Genomic DNA, 20,194 nt, shown 5'->3' with positions numbered 1-20,194 from the left:
CAAATTCTTTTTATGAGGCAAACAACATTGTTATGTAAACCTAATAAAAATGCCATAAAAAAGAAAATTAAGGACTAATATTGTGAATGAATATCAGTGCAGATATACTAAGTAAATTATTAGCAAACAAAAAGGAATGATACTTTTTGTAAGTACTACTGATACATGTAACAACACGGATGAACCCTAAAAACATTATGCCAGGTGAAAGGAACCAAAAGACTCAAAGGACCACAGATTATATGACCCTATTCATATGAAATTTCTAGAAAAGGCAAAATTATAGAGATAAAAACAAATCATTAGTTACTTGGGGTTTAGAGTGGATGTTGACTGCTAATAGGCATAAGGGAACCTTGGTGGGTGATGGAATTATCACAGAACTGGATTGTGATGATGGTAGCACAACTCTTTAAATTTACTAAAACTCCTAAAACTGTACACTTACAATGAGTGAATTTAATGGTATATCTCAGTACTTGTTTAAAAAATAAAAACCAGGAAATGGAGGAATGTGCACACTATGTGAAAGAAGGGGGGATAGTTAGTCCTTACATCTCAGAGGTGGTGTTGAAGGAAGAAAGAAAACAGTAGAGCAGGAAAAAAAAAAATATGTATGTGTGTATATATATATATATATATATATATATATATGTGTGTGTGTGTGTGTGTGTGTCAGTGCTAGCATGTATAGGTGCTATAACTCTTCCCTAGTAGAATACAACTACTTTCCTTGTCAGGTAGAATCCAGGCAGCCACTCCTGATTGTTCAAGATAGATGAATCCTATTTGTCACTCTGAGGATTTTCTGTTCTCTCTTAACAAGGATCTGGGTCTTATTAAGAGATTTCCTTTGCATGTTAAAGACCTAAAGTTATTTTTTGATCTTTATACAGATAACGATGATTTGAGAAACTATTCCACATACAGTAATCTGCCCTCTTCTAATATTCTTGTGAATATATGGAGGAACATATTTTCTAAATTATTTTTTCCTGTAACCTTCTTCCAACTGAAGAAAGTTGGGGGGTATTTTTTAGACAGGTCTCTTTGTATCAGTATCTCTTCATGGAAAGTCATCCTTATAAAGTTCATTCTCTGAAGTTCAGAGAAAGCCCTTGAGCTCAATTTCTTTCTTTTAATGTTTTCCAGTTACATCACTAATATACATTAACAAGTCCTTATCCAAATCCTTGGGACCAGAAGTATTTCTGAACTCAGATTGTTTTTGAATTCTAGAAAGTTAATAGACTGTGTTGCTATAGTATACCAAGCCCACCAAAACCTGGGACAGCACCCTGTAGGTGAACATATCCATATTGCTGCTTAACGTGTGAATATTCACAGTAACTAGGCTAAATAATCACTATAAATAGCCTCATGTCCAGTTAGGTCAGGTTTTGCTATCAAATGAATTTGCACCAAACTTAAAGGACAAAACATCTTTTGGTTTTAAAAGATTTTGGGGGAATTGTATTATTAAACAAGGTATGTAAATTTATCTCTCTGTTTTCTTCTTTTAAAAAGTAGTAAACAGTAAACAGAATCTAGTTCGACATTAGGGAAATAAAACAGTTTGTGCCCAGAATGGAAGACAATTCAAATTTAGGAGATCCATTCATGCAATTTACTATATTAATTAATTTAAGAAGAAGAACCACATGATTATCTCCATAGATGCTGTGAAAGCCTTTGTCAAAATTCAGCAACCATTTCTGATTTAAAAAGAAAAACTCAAGAAAACAGAAATTCACAAATCCTGTCTTAACGTGCTAATATACACACATCAGTCCTAAAGCTGGCATTTTACTCAGTGTGGAAGCCCTAGAAGCATTCCTATGAAGGTCAAAAGAAGGCAAGTGTGTCTGTCTCCACTGCTATTTAACAAAGTACTGGAGGTATTAATCAACGCATTTATACCAGAGAAAATGATTAAGGACTGGAAAAGAAGGAAAACTATCTCTCTTTACAGCTGTCATGGTATTCCTGAAAACTCTAGCCTAGAAAATCAGTTATCAAGCAAACAATTATTATTCACACAATAAAACTATTCAGTTCGGTATTAGGTTTAAAATGATCACAAAAAGCAATAGCCTTCATATATACAAACAATATCCCATTAGAGAAGAAAATCCCGTTTACAATAACATCCAAAAGGATAAATATCAAAAGATAAGTTTAACAAGATATGTGTAAAACCTATATTAAGAAAACTTAAAACACTTCTGAAAGACATGAAAGTAAACCCGAACAAATGAAAAGTTGTTCTTGAATAACTTAAGAAAACTGAAAGATGTCAGTTATATCTAATAAATAATGCTAATAAAAATACCAATAAGTAGGGGGCTTCCCTGGTGGTACAGTGGTTATGAGTCAGCCTGCCAATGCAGGGGACATGGGTTCGAGCCCTGGTCCAGGAAGATCCCACATGCTGCGGAGCAGCTAAGCCTATGTGCCACGACTACTGAGCCTGCGCTCTAGAGCCCGCAAGCCACAACTACTGAGGCCCGCAAGCCTAGAGACCACGCTCCGCAATAAGAGAAGCCACTGCAATGAGAAGCCCGCACACCACAATGAAGACCCAATGCAGCCAAAAATAAATAATTTTAAAAATCCAATAAGTATTTTTTAATCAAACAAGTTGATACTAAAGTTCATATTAAAATATAAACATGCAAAGATATCTAGGCAGTCTTTAAAAAAGAAGAGCTAGAAGGATGTACTAATCCTCCTATATATTAAAACATACTGCAAAACCTGCCTCAGTAAAATAGTAGAGTACAGATATTTTGATAGATAATACAGTGGAATTTAAAAGAAAAAGCATAAATAGACCCAAATCCATATTAGAGTTTAGTGTATGGTGAAGATGGCATCTCTGAGCATTGGGGCAAAGATGAATATTTTAATAAATGATATTTGGAAACATAAAATAGATGTATACCTTACATTATACATGTGAATATGTTCTAAATTGATTAGAGACCTAAATGTAAAAACTGAAATCTTGTGGGACTTCCCTAATGGCGTAGTGGTTAAGAATCGCCTGCCAATGCAGGGGATACGGGTTGGAGCACTAGTCTGGGAAGATCCCACATGCCGCGGAGCAACTAATCCTGTGTGCCACAACTACTGAGTCCGCATGCCACAACTACTGAAGCCTACGCACCTAGAGCCCGTGCTCTGCAACAAAAGAAGCCACCTCAATGAGAAGCCCGCTCACCGCAATGAAGAGTAGCCCCCACTCGCCGCAACTAGAGAAAGACAGCATGCAGCAACGAAGACCCAACGCAGCCAAAAATAGATTTAAAATCTTGCAAGTACTAGAAGAAAACATGTGAATTATTCTATATTTAGTGTGTGGGAAAGTATTTATAACTATAATTCAAAATCCAGATGTAATGTTGGCTAATTAAATAAAACCTTTGGCATGGCAAAAAATACCATATGCAAAGTCCAAAGCAGAAGACCAAATTGTGAAAATATTTGTGACATACACTAAGGACAGAGGTTTAATATCCCTGATACAAAAATGACTTAAATATTGAGGATAAAAAGGACCAAACATCCAATAGAAATAAAGACAGAACATTCTCCAAAAAAGATACTACAGAATAGCCAGCCTACATAAGAAAAGATATCCAGCTACACTGTTACATTATTTTTCTTTTATCAGATTGACAAAAAGTGAAACACTTGACAACACACTCTTGGCAAGGCTGTGGGAGAAATAGGTACTCTTCACACATTGCTGGTGAGAATGCAAAATTTTTGTAGGTGAATTTGTCAACATCTAACAAAACTGTATATGCATTTACCCTTTGACTCAGCAACCGCATTTAAAAAAATTTTCTGTGAAGATATATCTCCTGTAATTCAAAATTAAATGTGCGCAAGATTGTTTATCACAGAATTATTTTTAATTACAAAATAATGTAAACAACCTAAAAGCCCATATGTTGGAAATTGGTTGAATAAACTGGTGAATCTACACAGTGAGTATTATGAAGATACAGAAAGGGTGAGGAACGTCTCTGAACTGATATGGAGTGATTTCCAGGATTTATTGTTAAGTAAAAGATGCAGCATGTAAAAGTACACGTGCGCGCGCGCACACACACACACGGTATATAATTTTTTTTCTTGGAGAAAGAGGGGAAATAAAATATACATACATCTGCTTAGTTTTTCAAAAAGAGACATAGAAAGCATGAACCAGAAAAATAATGGAATTAGTTTCTACAGGGAGTGGGTGGAAAGGCTAGAGGAGGGAGTGACACTTCTCTGAGTAAACCCTTTTGTATTTTTATTTTTGCAACCTTGTTATGATTTCACATATTCAAAGAACATAATTAGATCAACCAGAACGGGAGTTGGGGAAATGAGGAAGAGAGACCCTAAAATTGAATACAAAGAAAAACGAATTGCAAAAGACACATCGGATAAAGGACTGTTAATCCAAAATACAGAAATTTTTGGACATAAAATATAAATTTAAACTCAATAATAAGGAAACAAACAACCTGATTGAAAAAATGGACCAAAGACCTCAACAGACACCTCATCAAAGAAGATACACAGATGGCAAATAATATGAAAAGTTGTTCCACGTCATATGTCATCAGGGAAATGCAAATTAATACCACAATAAGATCCTACTGTACATCTATTAGAATGGCCAAAATTCAGAACACTGACAACACCAAATGCTGGCCAGGATGTGGAGCAACAGGAAGTCTTACTCATTGCTGGTGGGAATGTAAAATGGTACAACCACTGCGGAAGACAGTTCGGCAGTTTCTTACAAAACTAAATGTGTTCTCACCACACTATCCAGCAATCACTCTCCTTGGTGTTCACCTGAAGGAGTTGAAAACTTATGTCTACACAAAAGCAGCTTTATTCGTAAAGCCCAAACTTGGAAGCAACCAAGATGTCCTTCAGTAGGTGGATGGATTGGGAAACTGTGGTACCTCTAGACAATGGAATATTATTCAGTGCCAAAAAGAAGTATGTTATCAAACTGTAAAGACAGGGAGGAACCTTAAATGCATATTACTAAGTGAGAGAAACCAGTCTGAAAATGCTACATACTGTATGATCCCAACTATATGACATTCTGAAAAAGAACTGTGGAGACAGTTAAAAGATCAGTGGTTGCTAGGTGTTGGGGGGAGAGAGATGATAGGCAGAGGACAGAAGATTTTTAGGATCATGAAACTATTGTGTATGATACTATAATGGTGGATATATTTTCCAAATCCATAGAATATATAAAACGAAGAGTGAACTGTAATGTAAACTATGGATTTGGGGTGCTAATGATGTGTCAGTGTAGAGTCATCTGTGGTAACAAATGTACCACTCTGGGGGAGTGGTGTTGATAATGGGGGAAGCCAGAGGGTTGGGGGGGTGAGGAGGACAGGCATTATATGGGAAATATATGTACCGTCTGCCTAATTTTGCTGTGAACCTAAACTATTCTAAAAAAAAAAGTCTTAATTTTTTAAATGTATTGTACTCTTTATCAAACAGAGAACATAACCACATAAGAGGAAATTATTAATCTAGTTAACTTTGAAATGGTTTTCTCATATACCCAATTTGAAAACAGAAAGAGAATTCAGTGAGATATTGAATCTTACTTTACTAACTTTATTTACTGTGTATTTATTTATTTACTTTTTATTGTCAGTAATGGTATGAATATAGCAATTCTGACGTTATCTTTGCATTTTAGGATTAAGCAAATGAGGAAATATATTGATATTGTTGGGGGCTAGGGTTCTCATGTAGAAGAAGGAGATACAAATTTGGATGGAGGAAGGCAAGGAAGAACCCTGAAAGAACACTGAAATCTGAGGTATCAGCATGATTAAAAATAAAAAAAGATTTCACATGTTCTATCCTCTGAAAGGGTCTGGAAGCAATGAATCTTAAGTAGCAATGAACATACCTAGTGCCCACACCTTGGTTTCTAAAAATCTTTCCTCACTAAAAGGAACTAAGGCTTCTTGGAGAAATGCCTCATTTCTGGGATAGGGCAGGGAAAGCGCGAGATGAGTCTGGAACATCTTATCACTCCAGAAAGTAAGAAAGGGCTGAAAAAATGAGGGAATAATGTCAAAATGACACAGAAGACAGTTTGGCCAAACTGAAAATTTGAGCTTCCAAATGGAAAATGACTGTGTAATGGGTTATGTAACACATGGTATAAGAAAAGAATGCACAAGCTCATACTGATACTAACAAACAAATGGTGTGAGAAGCAGAAAGCTTTTTTTTAAAGAGTAGAATTGCCAACTAATAAATGTAAACAGAATGATAGGGTTTTTTAAAATCATCATTTTGCAACCATCATCGTAATAATTGATTCAGGAGTCATCAGTGAATGCTAAAAATATTGGGTGAAAGTGTTTGGGAACATGATGATTACACAGCCTGAAAGTATCTCCTGATGAATTACTTGCTCATTAGTTACAGATGGAAAAATGGTAACAGCACAGAAATCTGGCAGATACCACCTTATTCAAGTAATCAATCCTAACATCATTAATAACAGTATAAACTAACAACTGATTCTTCCTGGTGTGATGCACTGAAAAGGAAACAACATCATTTATACAATATTATTCCCAGAAGTGCATAACCTGAACCAAATGATGAGAAAACAATCAGAAAAACCCAGTTTGTGAGGGTTATTTTATAAAACAACCAACCTGTTTTTTTTTTGTTTTTAATAAATGTTAAAGTCATGAAAACAAAGGAAGGCTGAGGAACTGTTCCAGATTAAAAGAGATGGACAACTACATGCAATATCTTCATTGGATCCTGAATTGGGGTACAAGGAGAAGGTCTAAAAGGCAATATGGGGCAAATCAGCAAAGGTTGAATAAGAATGGTTTTTAAGTCTGTCCCTTCTACAAGACTAAGCTTTGCTTCCTGAAAGCAGCTGAGTTCTTACTCTTTTGGATTTCTGGCATTTAGCAATACCTGGTGCAAACCAAATACATGAGGCTGTTTGATGAATGAATGGATACTTTATTTTAAACAACAGGCATTTTTGCTAGGACTTCTTTTTCATGTACTTGTTTGAATTTTTCACTGAGATAAGTCTCCCCACCAAAAAAAAAATTTGTGTGTGTGTGTGTGTATGAGAGAGATTCACATATGCACACACACACACAGGGAACAAACTTTATCTGGAAACAGATTCGATTAACAAATCAAGGACATTTACCGAATACCATATAAGATTTTTCAGTATCTTAATTTTATGACCAAAAATTTATAATAACAACTTAGTTGATATGAACTTTTTGGAGTTGAGGGAGATTTTGCAGAAGGAATTGGAAATTTTGGCATTGTGTAGAAGTATATTAGGAACAGATTGTTAGTAATTTATGAGAGTTGTGTTCTGGCTTAGAGCCTAGATTTACTAAGCATTTAGTCATTTTTTAATTCATTCAACAAATTTTTACTGAGAATCAGTTATGTGCTAGGTCTAGCTCTCAAACCATTGTTCATTGGAGCTTAGAGTTTAGCAGGGGAAACAGAGATTAATCAAATAATTTTATAATTAAGTATGTACTAACAGTGTGGTAAGTGTTATAAAGAAAAGGTACCAAGTACAGTGAGGAAGAATTAGGGAAGTTAAGGGTTACAGACATTACTTTTAAAATATTTTTTCCCATCCCATGTCCTTGAGCAATTGCCAGTTCTTCCAATAAGCCTGATTTCAGTTTAGTCCACCTGCCCAGTTATAGCTGCTTTGGAACCACCCAGTCCCTTTGTCTAATATTTTTCTCTTCCTCTTGGTTTATTTTTATTCCAAATATGCACATTTTATGAAAGGAAGAGATGCTCATAACATCAATAGAAGAATCAAAAATGTCTTCTCTGATTATTTTTCTAATAGGTCTCTTAGTAAAACTTGCTGTTAAAAGGTGGGGGGAGCTTCCCTGGTGGTCCAGTGAGTAAGACTCCATGCTCCCAATGCAGGGGGCCAAGGTTCGATCCCTGGTCGGGGAACTAGATCCCGCACGCACGCCATGACTGAGGGTTCGCATGCCCAACTAAGAGTCCGCACGAGTTCGCATGCTGCAACTAAGAAGTCTGCATGCCACAATTAAAGATTCTGCATGCCGCAATGAAGATCCCATATGCCGCTACTAAGACCTGGGGCAGCCAAAATAAAAAAAAAAGGAGGGGGGGATTAAGAACCTAATACTTGTTTTAAGTAAACATTTTTAAAATCAGCAAAATTATTTCTGCTTAAATATAGAGAAGGACGATAAAGAATTGAAATGAATTTAATACTCCTTGTCCCATAATAAAACTAGGAGAATAAATTGAAAAGTAAAGACAAGTTATTTGACGCTAAATTCCGCCTGCCTAGTTGCTATTAGTATTTGACGTTAGGACTCTTAACATTTTCCAAGCTTCATGTGGTATTGACTTAGTCATTACTTTTTATGAGGTCATAAAATTTGCTGCTAATGTTGGTGGAGTTTAGAGAGATAATAGTAATTGTCATTCATAGGGCATTTATTATATACCAGGCTCTGTGGGAAGTACATTAAATTATATTATTATGTCATTTAAAATTCTCTACAATCTATGAGGATCCCTTCAACTTCATTTTATAAAGGTAATATTTGAGAAGAGCAGTAACTTGACCAAGATCACACAATGAGTAAATGGTAGAGCCATACCTTGAACCCAAATATATATGCTTTTAATCATTATGCCATAAGACAGTTATTTACAACTGTGCATTGTCTAAAATAGAACAAACCAAAAGAAGCCCTTCCATGAGATTTGTTTTTCATGAAATTTAATTTTTCTCTTTACTCCCAAAGTCACAAATTGTTGTTTATCGTACTCCTTTAAAATAAGAATAGGTTCGCTTTCCTTTACAAATAATTTTGAGTACATACTATGTGCCAGCATAAAAAGACGAAGTCTGTCCCCAGAGAGCTTATACTACATTGAGGAGAGATGAATTGCATATAAACAACAAAATCTATTTGTAGTTGTACAAATGTATTTGTTATGCAGTTATCTAAATGAGTAGGTAATTGGCAACAAGAAAAAATGAGTGGTAAAATAGTCAAAACATTAATAAAGTAGAGCAGAAAAAGTCTGTTGAAGATAGACTTCAGCGCTGAAATAGAAATATCACAAAGTCATTTCCCCATGGAAAGGACCACTGGAAACTCTTTGCATGGAGTAGCCTTAAGTTTAGTGTGATCATACTTACAGTAGTCACTGCCATACTGAATCAAAGACATTGAAGTGATCTTAAGAATATTATACCATTTGTCAAGGGGAAAGTGAGTGGACTGCGTACTAGACTAATAATCTTTTAGATTATAGCAATTACACTTAGCAGTGAAACAGGATAAAATCAATATGCTGTGGAAAGGAACTTCAGAAATCATTTCATAACTTGTTTACTAACTTACTTATTCCCCTTAATTTAGTCCCAATTTTCCAGACATTGCCAGAAACATCAATGGTCTTTTTTTCTAGTTAGTAGAAAAAGTAATATAGTAACATGAAGACAAATTTGGAAGACAATGCGAAATACCCATAATCCCATCACCCAACAGAAATAGTATTTTCTTTTATTAATAGTTCCTAATCTTTGTGCATATGCATCTGTGGTTTTATATGGTTTTATTTGTGGTTTTACTACACTTTGAATAAACATGCCCAACCTAGAAGCCAAAACCCAGGGATAGGTTCAGCCAGAGAAGCAGGAACCAGTCAGCTAAGTAGCCTGTGTAGTCAGTGAACAGGAAGTGAGGAAGTGAAATGGCCAGGAAAATAGCCTGGTAGAAAGTAAAAGTAGAAAGGTAGAAAGCCAGGTAGAAAATAGCCTAAGCCAGGAAGCATGAGCTGTAACAGCTCTTCGTCTGCTTCCTGTGGCCTCAGTTGTGGTTTATGTTTCAGCGTTTTAGGCTGGAGCCAGAATAAGACAATAATTGAATGCAGTTATTTTCTAAGAAAATAATTATAAAATATCATAATGTCATCTCATTTCTCTTATTATTATGGCTGTTGTTATTATTGCTCTAGCTCCATTCTCTTTAACATACCTTAGGCAGTCCAAACATTCCCCTCACTTGGCTATAGATATTCTTAAACAGAATTATTTTGGTTCTCCCTTCAATTACTATATTCTGTCACATCCATTCTTATCGTTGTTATTTTGTGTTCTTACTTTTCCTCTACCTGTGGAACATTTGCTTGTTACTAACTTAACCTGCCTGAAGGCTTGGATAGAGTTGTTTCAGAACCAGTATGAAAAGTACTAAAGCAAATCACTTAAGGTGGGAATATTTTGACAGGCAAAGTATATTTGGAGCATTGCATGTGAATGTTTCCCCCTCCAAATTCTTTCTTTTTTTAAATTGAGGTGTATTCCGTAAACAGTAAAATGTACAAATCTTAAGTATACATACAGCTCAATGAGATTTTGCCTGTGTAATCACCACCCAGATCAAGATACAGAAATTTTCAGTCATCCCAGAAAGTTCCCTTGTGCCCCTTCTCAGTCAACATATCCCCAAAATGATAACTGATATTCTGACTTCCATGCCGATATATTAATTTGCATGTTCTTGAACTTTATATAGATGGAACCATATAGTATGTACTCTGGCATCTGGCTTCGTTCATTCGATGTAATGTTTTTGACATTCATCTATGTTGTTTCTATCAGTAGTTCATTCTTTTTTATTGATATATAATATTCCATTGTGTGAATATAATTCATTTGCCCATTTTTCTGTTAATGGGCATTTGGGTTTTCAGTTGAGACTTTTATGAATAAAGATTCCGTGGATATTCTTGTATATGTCTTTTGATGGACAGTTGTGCTCATTTCTTTAGGGCTGTATGTCTAGAAGTAGAATTGCTGGATCATAGGGTAGTCTGTGTTTAAATTTATTAGAAACTGCCAAACAATTTTCTAAAATGTTTGGACCATTTACACTCCCACCAGTAATATCTGAGAGTTCCAGTTATTCCACATTGTCATCTATACGTGTCTATCTTTTTTTTTCAATCTTTTTTTTTTTAAATGTATTTATTTATTTGGCTGCATTGGGTCTTCGTTGCTGCACGCAGGCTTTTTCTAGCTGCAGCAAGCAGGGGCTAATCTTCGTTGTGGTGCACAGGCCTCTCATTGCGGTAGGTTCTCGCTGCATAGCACTGGTTCTAGGCACGTGGGCTTCAGTAGTTGTGGCACGCAGGCTCAGTAGTTGTGGCTCGCAGGCTCAGTAGTTGTGGCACACAGGCTTAGTTGCTCCACAGCGTGTGGGATCTTCCCAGACTGGGGCTCAAACCCATGTCCCCTGCATCGGCAGGCGGATTCTTAACCACTGCGCCACCAGGGAAGTCCTATACTTGTCTATCATTTTAATTTTAGTCATTCTGGGTTGCTATGTGGTGATGTCTCACTGAGGTTTAAATTTGTATTTCCCAATGAATAATGATGCTGAGCACTTGTTATTGACACTTTGGGTATCATCTTTTGTGATGTGCCTCTACAAATCATCTGCCCATTTAAAAATTGGGCTGTCTTTTTCTATCTGATTTTTGTATCACATTTTCTATATGTGAGCCTTTTGTTAGATATTATATGTATTGTGAATATTTCCTCCTAGTCTGTAGCTTGAGTTTTTACTTTACTTCAGAATCTTCAGATGAGCCAAAGTTCTTAGGCAAGAGTTTTAAGAGGCACTTCAGGTACCAGTTTATTAACTAATAAACTAGCCATCTGTTAGTAATTGTATTGGGTTTCTACTGCTACTGTAACAAAGTACCAAAAAAGGATAAGTTTATTATCTTGCAGTTCTTTAAATTAGAATTCAGATACAAGTCTCATTAGTCCAGGTGTTGGTAAGTCTGTGTTCCTTTCTGGAGGCTCTAGGGGGAGAGTCAATTTCCATGTCCTCTCCAGTTTATGTGGCTGCCCACATAATTCCATTTTTTTCCTTCTTGACTTGGACCATTTTCCTCTGTCTTCAAACCTAGCAGTTTTACATCTCTCTAACCATTCTTCCATAGTGACATCTTCCAAAGGTTCCTGCTTTTGAGGGCTCAGATGATTAAATTGAGCACATTGTAATAATCCAAGATAATCTCCCCATCTCAAGGCCTTTAATTTAATCAAGTTTGCAGAGTCATTTTTGCCATTTTAGGTAACATATTCACAGCTTCTGGAGATAGGACATAGACATCTTTGGGAGCCATTATTCTGTGTACCACACTAGTGTAGTTAGTATGATAGCCCAAGAGTTGCTAAAGTAATGTGGTAGCTCATCTACTACTAATGTTGCAGCATCCATATTGGGTGTGGGGAGAAAGTAATCCAAAATACATTGATAAGGCTAAGTAGGATCTTCCGGCACGTGTGTGTGTGTGTGTGTGTGTGTGTGTGTGTGTGTGTATGTGTGTTAGTATAATAAGATTATATACTAGACAAGTGGTAGACTAGAAAAGGGAGTGAGTGATCACTTACCTTTAGGGTAAGTGGGGAGCAATTAGAAAAGTTCTTTTTCAAAACCCTAAATTGGCTTCTTATCATCTTAGGGATAAAGTCCAAACTTCTTAGGACAGCTCTCCAAAGCTCACACTTTTAATTACTACATTCTATGACCTCTCTAATATGAGAGTGCATTTTGTTTCTAATGTGAATGCTAGCTTCTGCTGGAAAGAACAGTCATGCATTCCTATAATTGTAGCTGGCATTGTTTTGACACCACCAATAATACTAAAATGAACTCTGAGTTCATAGGTTTTAAAATAGTCACACATTACACTATTAATGCCTTTGATACTTTGGGGTAATATGCCCTTCTCCTTTTTCATTTATTCTAGGTCCCTTCTTGTGCATCATGGTAAATCTTGGTGTAATTTAAAAGGAGTATTTCTTGGGCCTTTAAATTTGTGTTGTGGCTACTTCCAAAACCTAGTGATTCCATTCTCTATGTACATGAATTTTTTTTCGTAGACTGGAAAATAAAATTTGTTGATACCTGTTGTATGCCAGGTGCATGCTAGATAATCCTCACAGCAGCCTTTCATGATAAACATTGTTATTTTTATTTTACAACTGAGGCAGCTGAGTCTCAAAGAGATTTAAGCAACTTGCCAAAGTTGATAAGTAATAAGTAACAGATTTGGGATGCTAGTTTAGGTCTGATTCCAAAGCCCTTGTACACTATTTCCCCAGTGTGGTCAGTCAAATGGATCAAAATAAATGTGTATCCGAACACATCTGTATTCTGTCGTAACCTTGAAAAAGTTTGGTAGCATGCCAATACCAGGCTCTTCTCAGTCTGCTGCCTACAAATCATGCTGGTCTTCCCACTGGAGGCAAGTGTTCATGGTCTAAGCCAAGCTCCTTTACTTCTTTGAATGCACTACCTTGCCTCTATGTTAGGTGATCCTTCTACGTAGGATGATCTCATTTAAAAAAATTCTTTTCACCTGGTTAACTCAGTTTATTTTTAAGTCCTAGCTTATGTGTTACTTCCCCTGATAGCCCTCTTCTGACTCCCTAGACAAGGTAGTAACCCCTTTGCATAGCTTTGAAATGGCCCCTCTCATATTTTTAGTGGCTTGCTAAAAGTTAAGACAGGAAACATATCTCTCTTGTTCACTCCTTTATCCTAGTGGAAATGCTTGGAACTTTGTTAAGAGCCCAGTAAATATCTGTTGAAGAGGGAATGAGGTTGTGGAGCAACAGGAACTCTCATTCATTGCTGGTGGGAATGAAGAATGGCACAGCCACTTTGAAAGATCAGTGTTTACTAGGGGTTAGGGGAGAGGGAGAGTTGAAATGACAGGGCACATAGGATTTTCAGGGCAATGAAACTATTCTGTATGATATTATAATGGTGGATACATGTCATTATAGATTTCTCTATACTCAAGAGTGAACTGTAATATGAAATATGGACTTTGAGTCATAATGATGTATCAATATGGGTTCATCAATTGTAATAAGAAGTGTACCACTGTGGTGGGGCATGTTGATACTGGGGGAGACTATGTGTGTGTGTGGGAGTGGAGGTTATATGGAAAATCTTTGTACCTTCTGCTCAATTTTGCCATGAATCTAAAACTGCTCTAAAACATAAAATCCATTAAACACACACACACACACACACACACACACACACACAGTGAGACAAATCTGAAATGTGGAACGTTTAATAAGAAAAAAAGAAGGGAATGGGGTAATCACTAGGGCAATGCCAATCAAAACCACAATACCACTTCAATCCATTAGGATGGTAATCAGAAAGACAACCAACAACTAGTATAGGGAGGATGTGGAGAAATTCATATATTGCTAATGGGAGTATAAAATAGTGCAGCCACTTTGAAAAACACTTACACGGTTCTTCAGAATGCTAAACATAGAGTTTCCATATGACCCAGAAATTCCATCCTCAGTATATACCCAAGAGAAATGAAAACATACGTCTGCACAAAAACTTATACATGAATTCTCACAGCAGCATTATTAATAATAGCCAAAATGTAGAAAAAGCCTAAATGTCTCTTAGTTAGCTCAGACTGCCATAACAAAATACCATAGACTTGAACAATAGACTATTTCTCACAGTTCTGGAAGTCCAAGATTAAGGTGCTGACTAATTCCGTTCCTGGTGAGAGCCCTCTTCTTGGCTTGCAGAGGGCCACCTTCTCCCTGTGTCCTCATGTGGCCTATCCTTATTTCATGTAGGTGGGGAGAGAGAGTGAAATTCTGTCTCTTCTTCATATAAGGACCCTAATCCCATTATGGGGGCCCTACTCTCTTGACCTCATCTAAACCTGTTTATTTCTCAAAGGCACCATGCCCAACTACTGTCACATTGGGGGTCAGGGCTTCAACATGTGAATTTGGAGGGAACACAAAGGTGCAGTCCTTAGCAATGTCCATCAACTGGTGAATAGATAAATAAAATGTAGCATGTTCATACAATGACATGTTATTCATCCATAAAAGGAAGGTATTATTGATACATGCTGTAATATGAATGAACCTTGAAGATATGCTAAATGAAAGAAACCAGACAGAAAAGACTTCATATTGTATGATTCCACTTATATGAAAAGTCCAGAACAGACAAATCTTTAGGGACAGAAGATAGATTAATGGTTGTCTAGGGCTGAGGAGGGAGGAGGTTTGAAGAGAAATAGGGGTGACTGCTAATAGGCCTGGGGTTTGTCTTTGGGGTCATGAAAATGTTCTAATAATGATAATGGTTGCACAACTCTGTGAAAATATTAAAAAACAATTGAATTGTGTACTTTAACTCTAGTTTGTGAATTACATCAGTAAAGCTAATAAATTTTAGCAAAAATTGGTAGTTTTCTTTAAAGTGGCAAAATATAAAATACTGCATGGAGAAAGGTGATGTTCTTCTATTACATTTCTTTGCATTCTAAATGGAGTGTTGAAAGGAAATAAACTGTAGAGATTTTTTAAAAATCAGACTTTTAATGCGATATAATAAACAGTAACAAGAGGACATTTGGAAAGGTTTGTATAAAAACAGTTGTTGAGTGAGACATGATTTAGTGGCCAGTCTACCTTTCAGGATGAATAGTCATCCACCTCATTTTAATTTTTTTACTTTATAGTATATTATGTGACTTTAAATAACTCACAGGGTTTGTTTTTTTTCCCTCCTTCCATTAATTTATTCTACTTTGCACCTTCTAATTTCTCCTTTGGAAAAAAGACAGCAACCATCTACTTCCTCATTTCTTTAGTAAGATGAGTGCAATAACTCTTGACTTCTCTCATCTCATTTTGAGCAGTAAATAATGTGATAATGTCTATAATGATTTTTTTAAAAAGCAAGAGTAACAAAGAGTTTGAAATTTTTCTCAAGTGGCTTCATACAAATGATTTGGTAACATCGACATTTACCATGTTTGTTGGGCTGACTCTTACATCCTTGAGGCTAACTCCTCTGACGTCATTTTTGCTTTCTCTGACTTCTTTCATAAGTCCCCTCTTCTGTGCTCCTATAGTACTCTATACATATCTTTTTTTTATCATATCTCCACATACTGGCATCTTCTATTTATCTGCCTGTCTCCTCCATTAGCTTATAAACTTCATTAAGGCCAATGACCGGATCTTATCTTTGTACGTCAGCATCTGTAGTAGAATTTGGCAAATAGGAGGTATTCAGTAAAGGCTTGTTGAACTAAACTTAATCATAGTAGAAACTGTGTTATCAGATGTGATAGGGAGTGATATTTAGTCCGTAAACTTTTAAAGAGTCAAAGCTGTAATTATATTGAAAAAAATGTATACCCACCTTCAAGTTTTATTTTAATTAACAAATAGTTGTATAATCTTTGACAATGATTTGATGTAGGGCGTGGCCTTTGAATATGGGACCCTAATTATAGTTCTACTTAGTCTTTCTTGCATTGAAAAACAAACAAAAAATTTTAAACCCTAAAATGAAAACAGTTTGTTTAAAATGGAGGCACTTGGAAAGAACTTTGAGACATGAATACAGAATCTTTAGATATTTACTGTTTTTCCCAATCTATAATAGATATCTTGACCACAGCTAATTCAACAGCAATTTTTATTAGCAACTCAATTCTATTGAGTCTGTTTTAAACATTTTAAACAGTTTTTGTAGAAACAGTAGCTCTCTTTTTGCAGTCATACTTCTGATAACTAAACACAGTGGCATTAACAAGTCTAGGAACAAACAGAAGTGACTGGCTCTTATTAAGCATCCACCTCAGCTATTTGGATTAGAACTAGCTAATCCAAAGGAAGTACTGAAGAGTAGCTAACAAGCTGTGATCATTAAAGCTTACCCTGAGCATCTGTAATACATTTTATGCAAAAAAATGGAGAATATTTATTAATCTAATAAATCACTTAGTGGAGGAAATGTACGAGAACTTGTTTATTTCTGTACCAAAATTTCATCAGTTATAGATAGAGCTTAAGCAGGGTCTGCTGTATCCTGCCACAAGATTTCATAAATTTGTTCTAAAACTCAGTGCTTTGAAATGTCTTACTGTCTTCTCAAGTCACTCTGGCCACCCCCAAAGAATTTCATGCTAATTGTTTTTTTTTTATTTGTTTGTTTTAATTTCAGTGGTAGGAATGGGATCCTGGTGCTTCCACATGACTCTGAAATATGAAATGCAGGTCAGTAATGACAAAATTGACTTAAATGCTTATTTCTCTTAATCCAGAGACACTTCAAATTTGAGGAAAGAGCACATTACTAGAGGATGATATTGAGGCAAGAAGAAAAAAAGATGGAATTTGTAATCCCTGGAGTTTTTTACTTCAGGCCAAAGGATCCAGGTTGAGTAAGTGAAGGGGCAAGCAAATAAGTGTCCATAGAGAAAACAAACGAGAGCAGAATGGGTTTTTGACCACCTCTGTGCAGGCATGTATGACTTTAGAGTAGGATTAGAAAGTAGAGTCTCATGGAGACATCTTAAGAAGATAAAATCAGTTCACCAAAGTAATGTATTCTTATTCTTGGCTGCCTACATCCCCTTATGTCTCTCTTGTGGCATCCACTTGAATGGTCTGGTCCCTTTAATAGCAAGGTTTTAGAGCTATGCAAGGATTTTTATTTACTGTCTTTGCTCTAAGGGGGCCATAGAGCTAGTCCTCAATCTTTTAACCTCTTTGTTCCCCATCACTAGCCCAGAAACTCCTAGAATAGCACTGTCCAGTAGAAATATAATGTGAACGACGTATATAATTAAAAATCTCCAGTAGCCACATCTTAAAAAGCCACATTAAGAAGAAATAGGTGAAATTAATTTTAATAACATATTTTATTTAACACAGTATATCCAAAGTGTTACTTCAACATGTAATCAGTATAAAAATTTATTAATGAAATGTTTCACAGCCTGAAACTGGGTGTATGTTTCACACTTGCAGCGTATCTCAGTTAGGATTAGGTTTATTTCAAGTGCTCAATAGCCACATAAGGCTAGTGCCTACTGTGTTGGATAGCGCTCTTCTGGAAGGATCTGTTTATACAGTAGTCTAGGAATTATTAATTACAGCTACATTAAAATGTAAGAATTAATTCTTAGAATTGATTTTACTATTCAACACATTTATAATAAGGTGTCATGTTTCTTGTGCATGCCATGCTTGACATGGAGAATACACAAATGAATAAGACACTGGTCTGACTTAATCGAGCATAGAACACATTTCTTACACTCTCTGGCTGGGAAAGAAGACTTATAAACAGTGATATAATATGGAAATTATTTATTTATTTATTTATTTTTTGCGGTACGCGGGCCTCTCACTGTTGTGGTCTCTCCCGTTGCGGAGCACAGGCTCCGGATGCGCAGGTTCAGCGGCCATGGCTCATGGGCCCAGCCGCTCCGCGGCATGTGGGATCGATCTTCCCGGACCAGGGCACGAACCCGTGTTCCCTGCTTTGGCAGGCGGACTCTCAACCACTGCACCACCAGGGAAGCCCTGGAAATTATTTTTAAAGAAGTACAAATACGCTATGGCAACACAGTGGAGCTTAGAAGAATCTATAATCGTTAAAGACATTTAAACAGAATCTGAAAGAATTTAGTTGAAACTTTTTAGGTAGTGAAAGGTGAAATGACATACTGCACTTGCATTATGACATAAACAGAAGCAGGGAGTCATTACAATGGTGGTGTATCTGACAACAGTGATAAAGCTAGAACAGTGATAAAGCTAGAATGTGTTTGAAGAAATGACAGGAATGATATTCAAAAATTTTTAACTGTATGGCAAGAATACCAGCAATCAGAATGGTGATACCAGTGAGCAACAGCTAAATAATAACCCTGAAAATAAGGCTTTGCATTTTATCCTACTAAAAAATAACTAGAATTTGTCCAGCTCTAGCAATCATTGAATGCTTCCATATATACTGTCTTAGATAGTTATTACTCATGTTTTATAAATTCTAGTACTAGAGCTGAAAGAGTCTAGTAGATTTGACCAAAATCATTCTCAGTTTATAAATGATATACACACACCACATACACACACACACACACACACACACATGCATGCATGCAGATTTCTCTATGCACACACACACACACACACACACACATCCATGCTATTCTCTGACTCTGTCCATGAGAGGACTTAGGAGCCGGGAACCCCAATACCAAAGAGCATACCTATCATCCAGATCGTTCATCATTAAAAGGAATCTGGCTGGATTCTGAGGGTTGGGGCAGAAAAAAAGGACAATATGAGCCTGAACCATCTTTTTGTGCCAGAAGGAATGGAAATGATAAAAGAATGATGGGAGGGCTTCCCTGGTGGCGCGGTGGTTGAGGGTCCGCCTGCCGATGCAGGGGACACGGGTTCGTGACCCGGTCCGGGAGGATCCCACATGCCGCGGAGCGGCTGGGCCCGTGAGCCATGGCCGCTGAGCCTGCACGTCCGGAGCCTGTGCTCTGCAATGGGAGAGGCCACAGCTGTGAGAGATCCGCGTACCGCAAAAAAAAACCCAAAAAAGAATGATGGGAAGATGTCAAAAGGACACTGAAGGCAACTTGAAGGGCTTCTCTCAAATTTGAGACAATTTGAGCATCAAAATAAGCAATGATAGTAACAGATTATAAGTTATTAAATCCATTGAAGACACAACCCACTGAATAAAATGGGAAATCATGAGTCCAAACTAAAATAATACATGATATAATAAATGAAACAGTAAGTGATTATGAATAAGTGGATAGATTAAAAGTTTGATGTTGAATTTACATTGTTTCAAAGTACATTATTACAAAATAATTATAAAGGGTAAAAGGGTAACGTTACAGTGGAGGAGACTAGCAGACACCACCTTAATCAAGCAATCAGAATGAGTATCTTCATAATGGGACAAATCAAAATTGTATGCCACCGGAGGATGCAGTGGCAAAAACATAGCATCACTTCTCTGGTATTCTTGCCAAAGATGCATAATCTGAATCTAGTCATACGGAAATATCAGGCAAAATCAAATTGAGTGACATTCTACAAAACAACTGGCATGTAGTCTTCAAAAGTATCCATGGTCATAAAATTAAAAGATTGAGGAACTGTTCAAGATTGAAGGAGACTAAAAAGATATGAGAAGTAAATACACTATGTAATTCT

General features: G+C 36.4%; 1 protein-coding gene across 1 annotated transcript in view; it reads left to right on the top strand.

Moving 5' to 3' along the window:
- Positions 1 to 20,194, top strand: part of ACER3 (alkaline ceramidase 3) — a 183,372-nt gene that overhangs the window by 78,290 nt on the left and 84,888 nt on the right. The window contains exon 3 of the mRNA XM_060018226.1: positions 17,166 to 17,218. Within this exon, the coding sequence (XP_059874209.1) occupies positions 17,166 to 17,218 (53 nt within the window). The remainder of the gene's footprint in view (positions 1 to 17,165; positions 17,219 to 20,194) is intronic.

Source organism: Delphinus delphis, chromosome 8 (genome assembly GCF_949987515.2).
Source record: "Delphinus delphis chromosome 8, mDelDel1.2, whole genome shotgun sequence".
Classification (NCBI taxonomy): Eukaryota; Metazoa; Chordata; class Mammalia; order Artiodactyla; family Delphinidae; genus Delphinus; species Delphinus delphis.
Note: the sequence above shows the minus strand (reverse complement) of the source record. Positions and strands in the feature narration are given on the sequence as shown.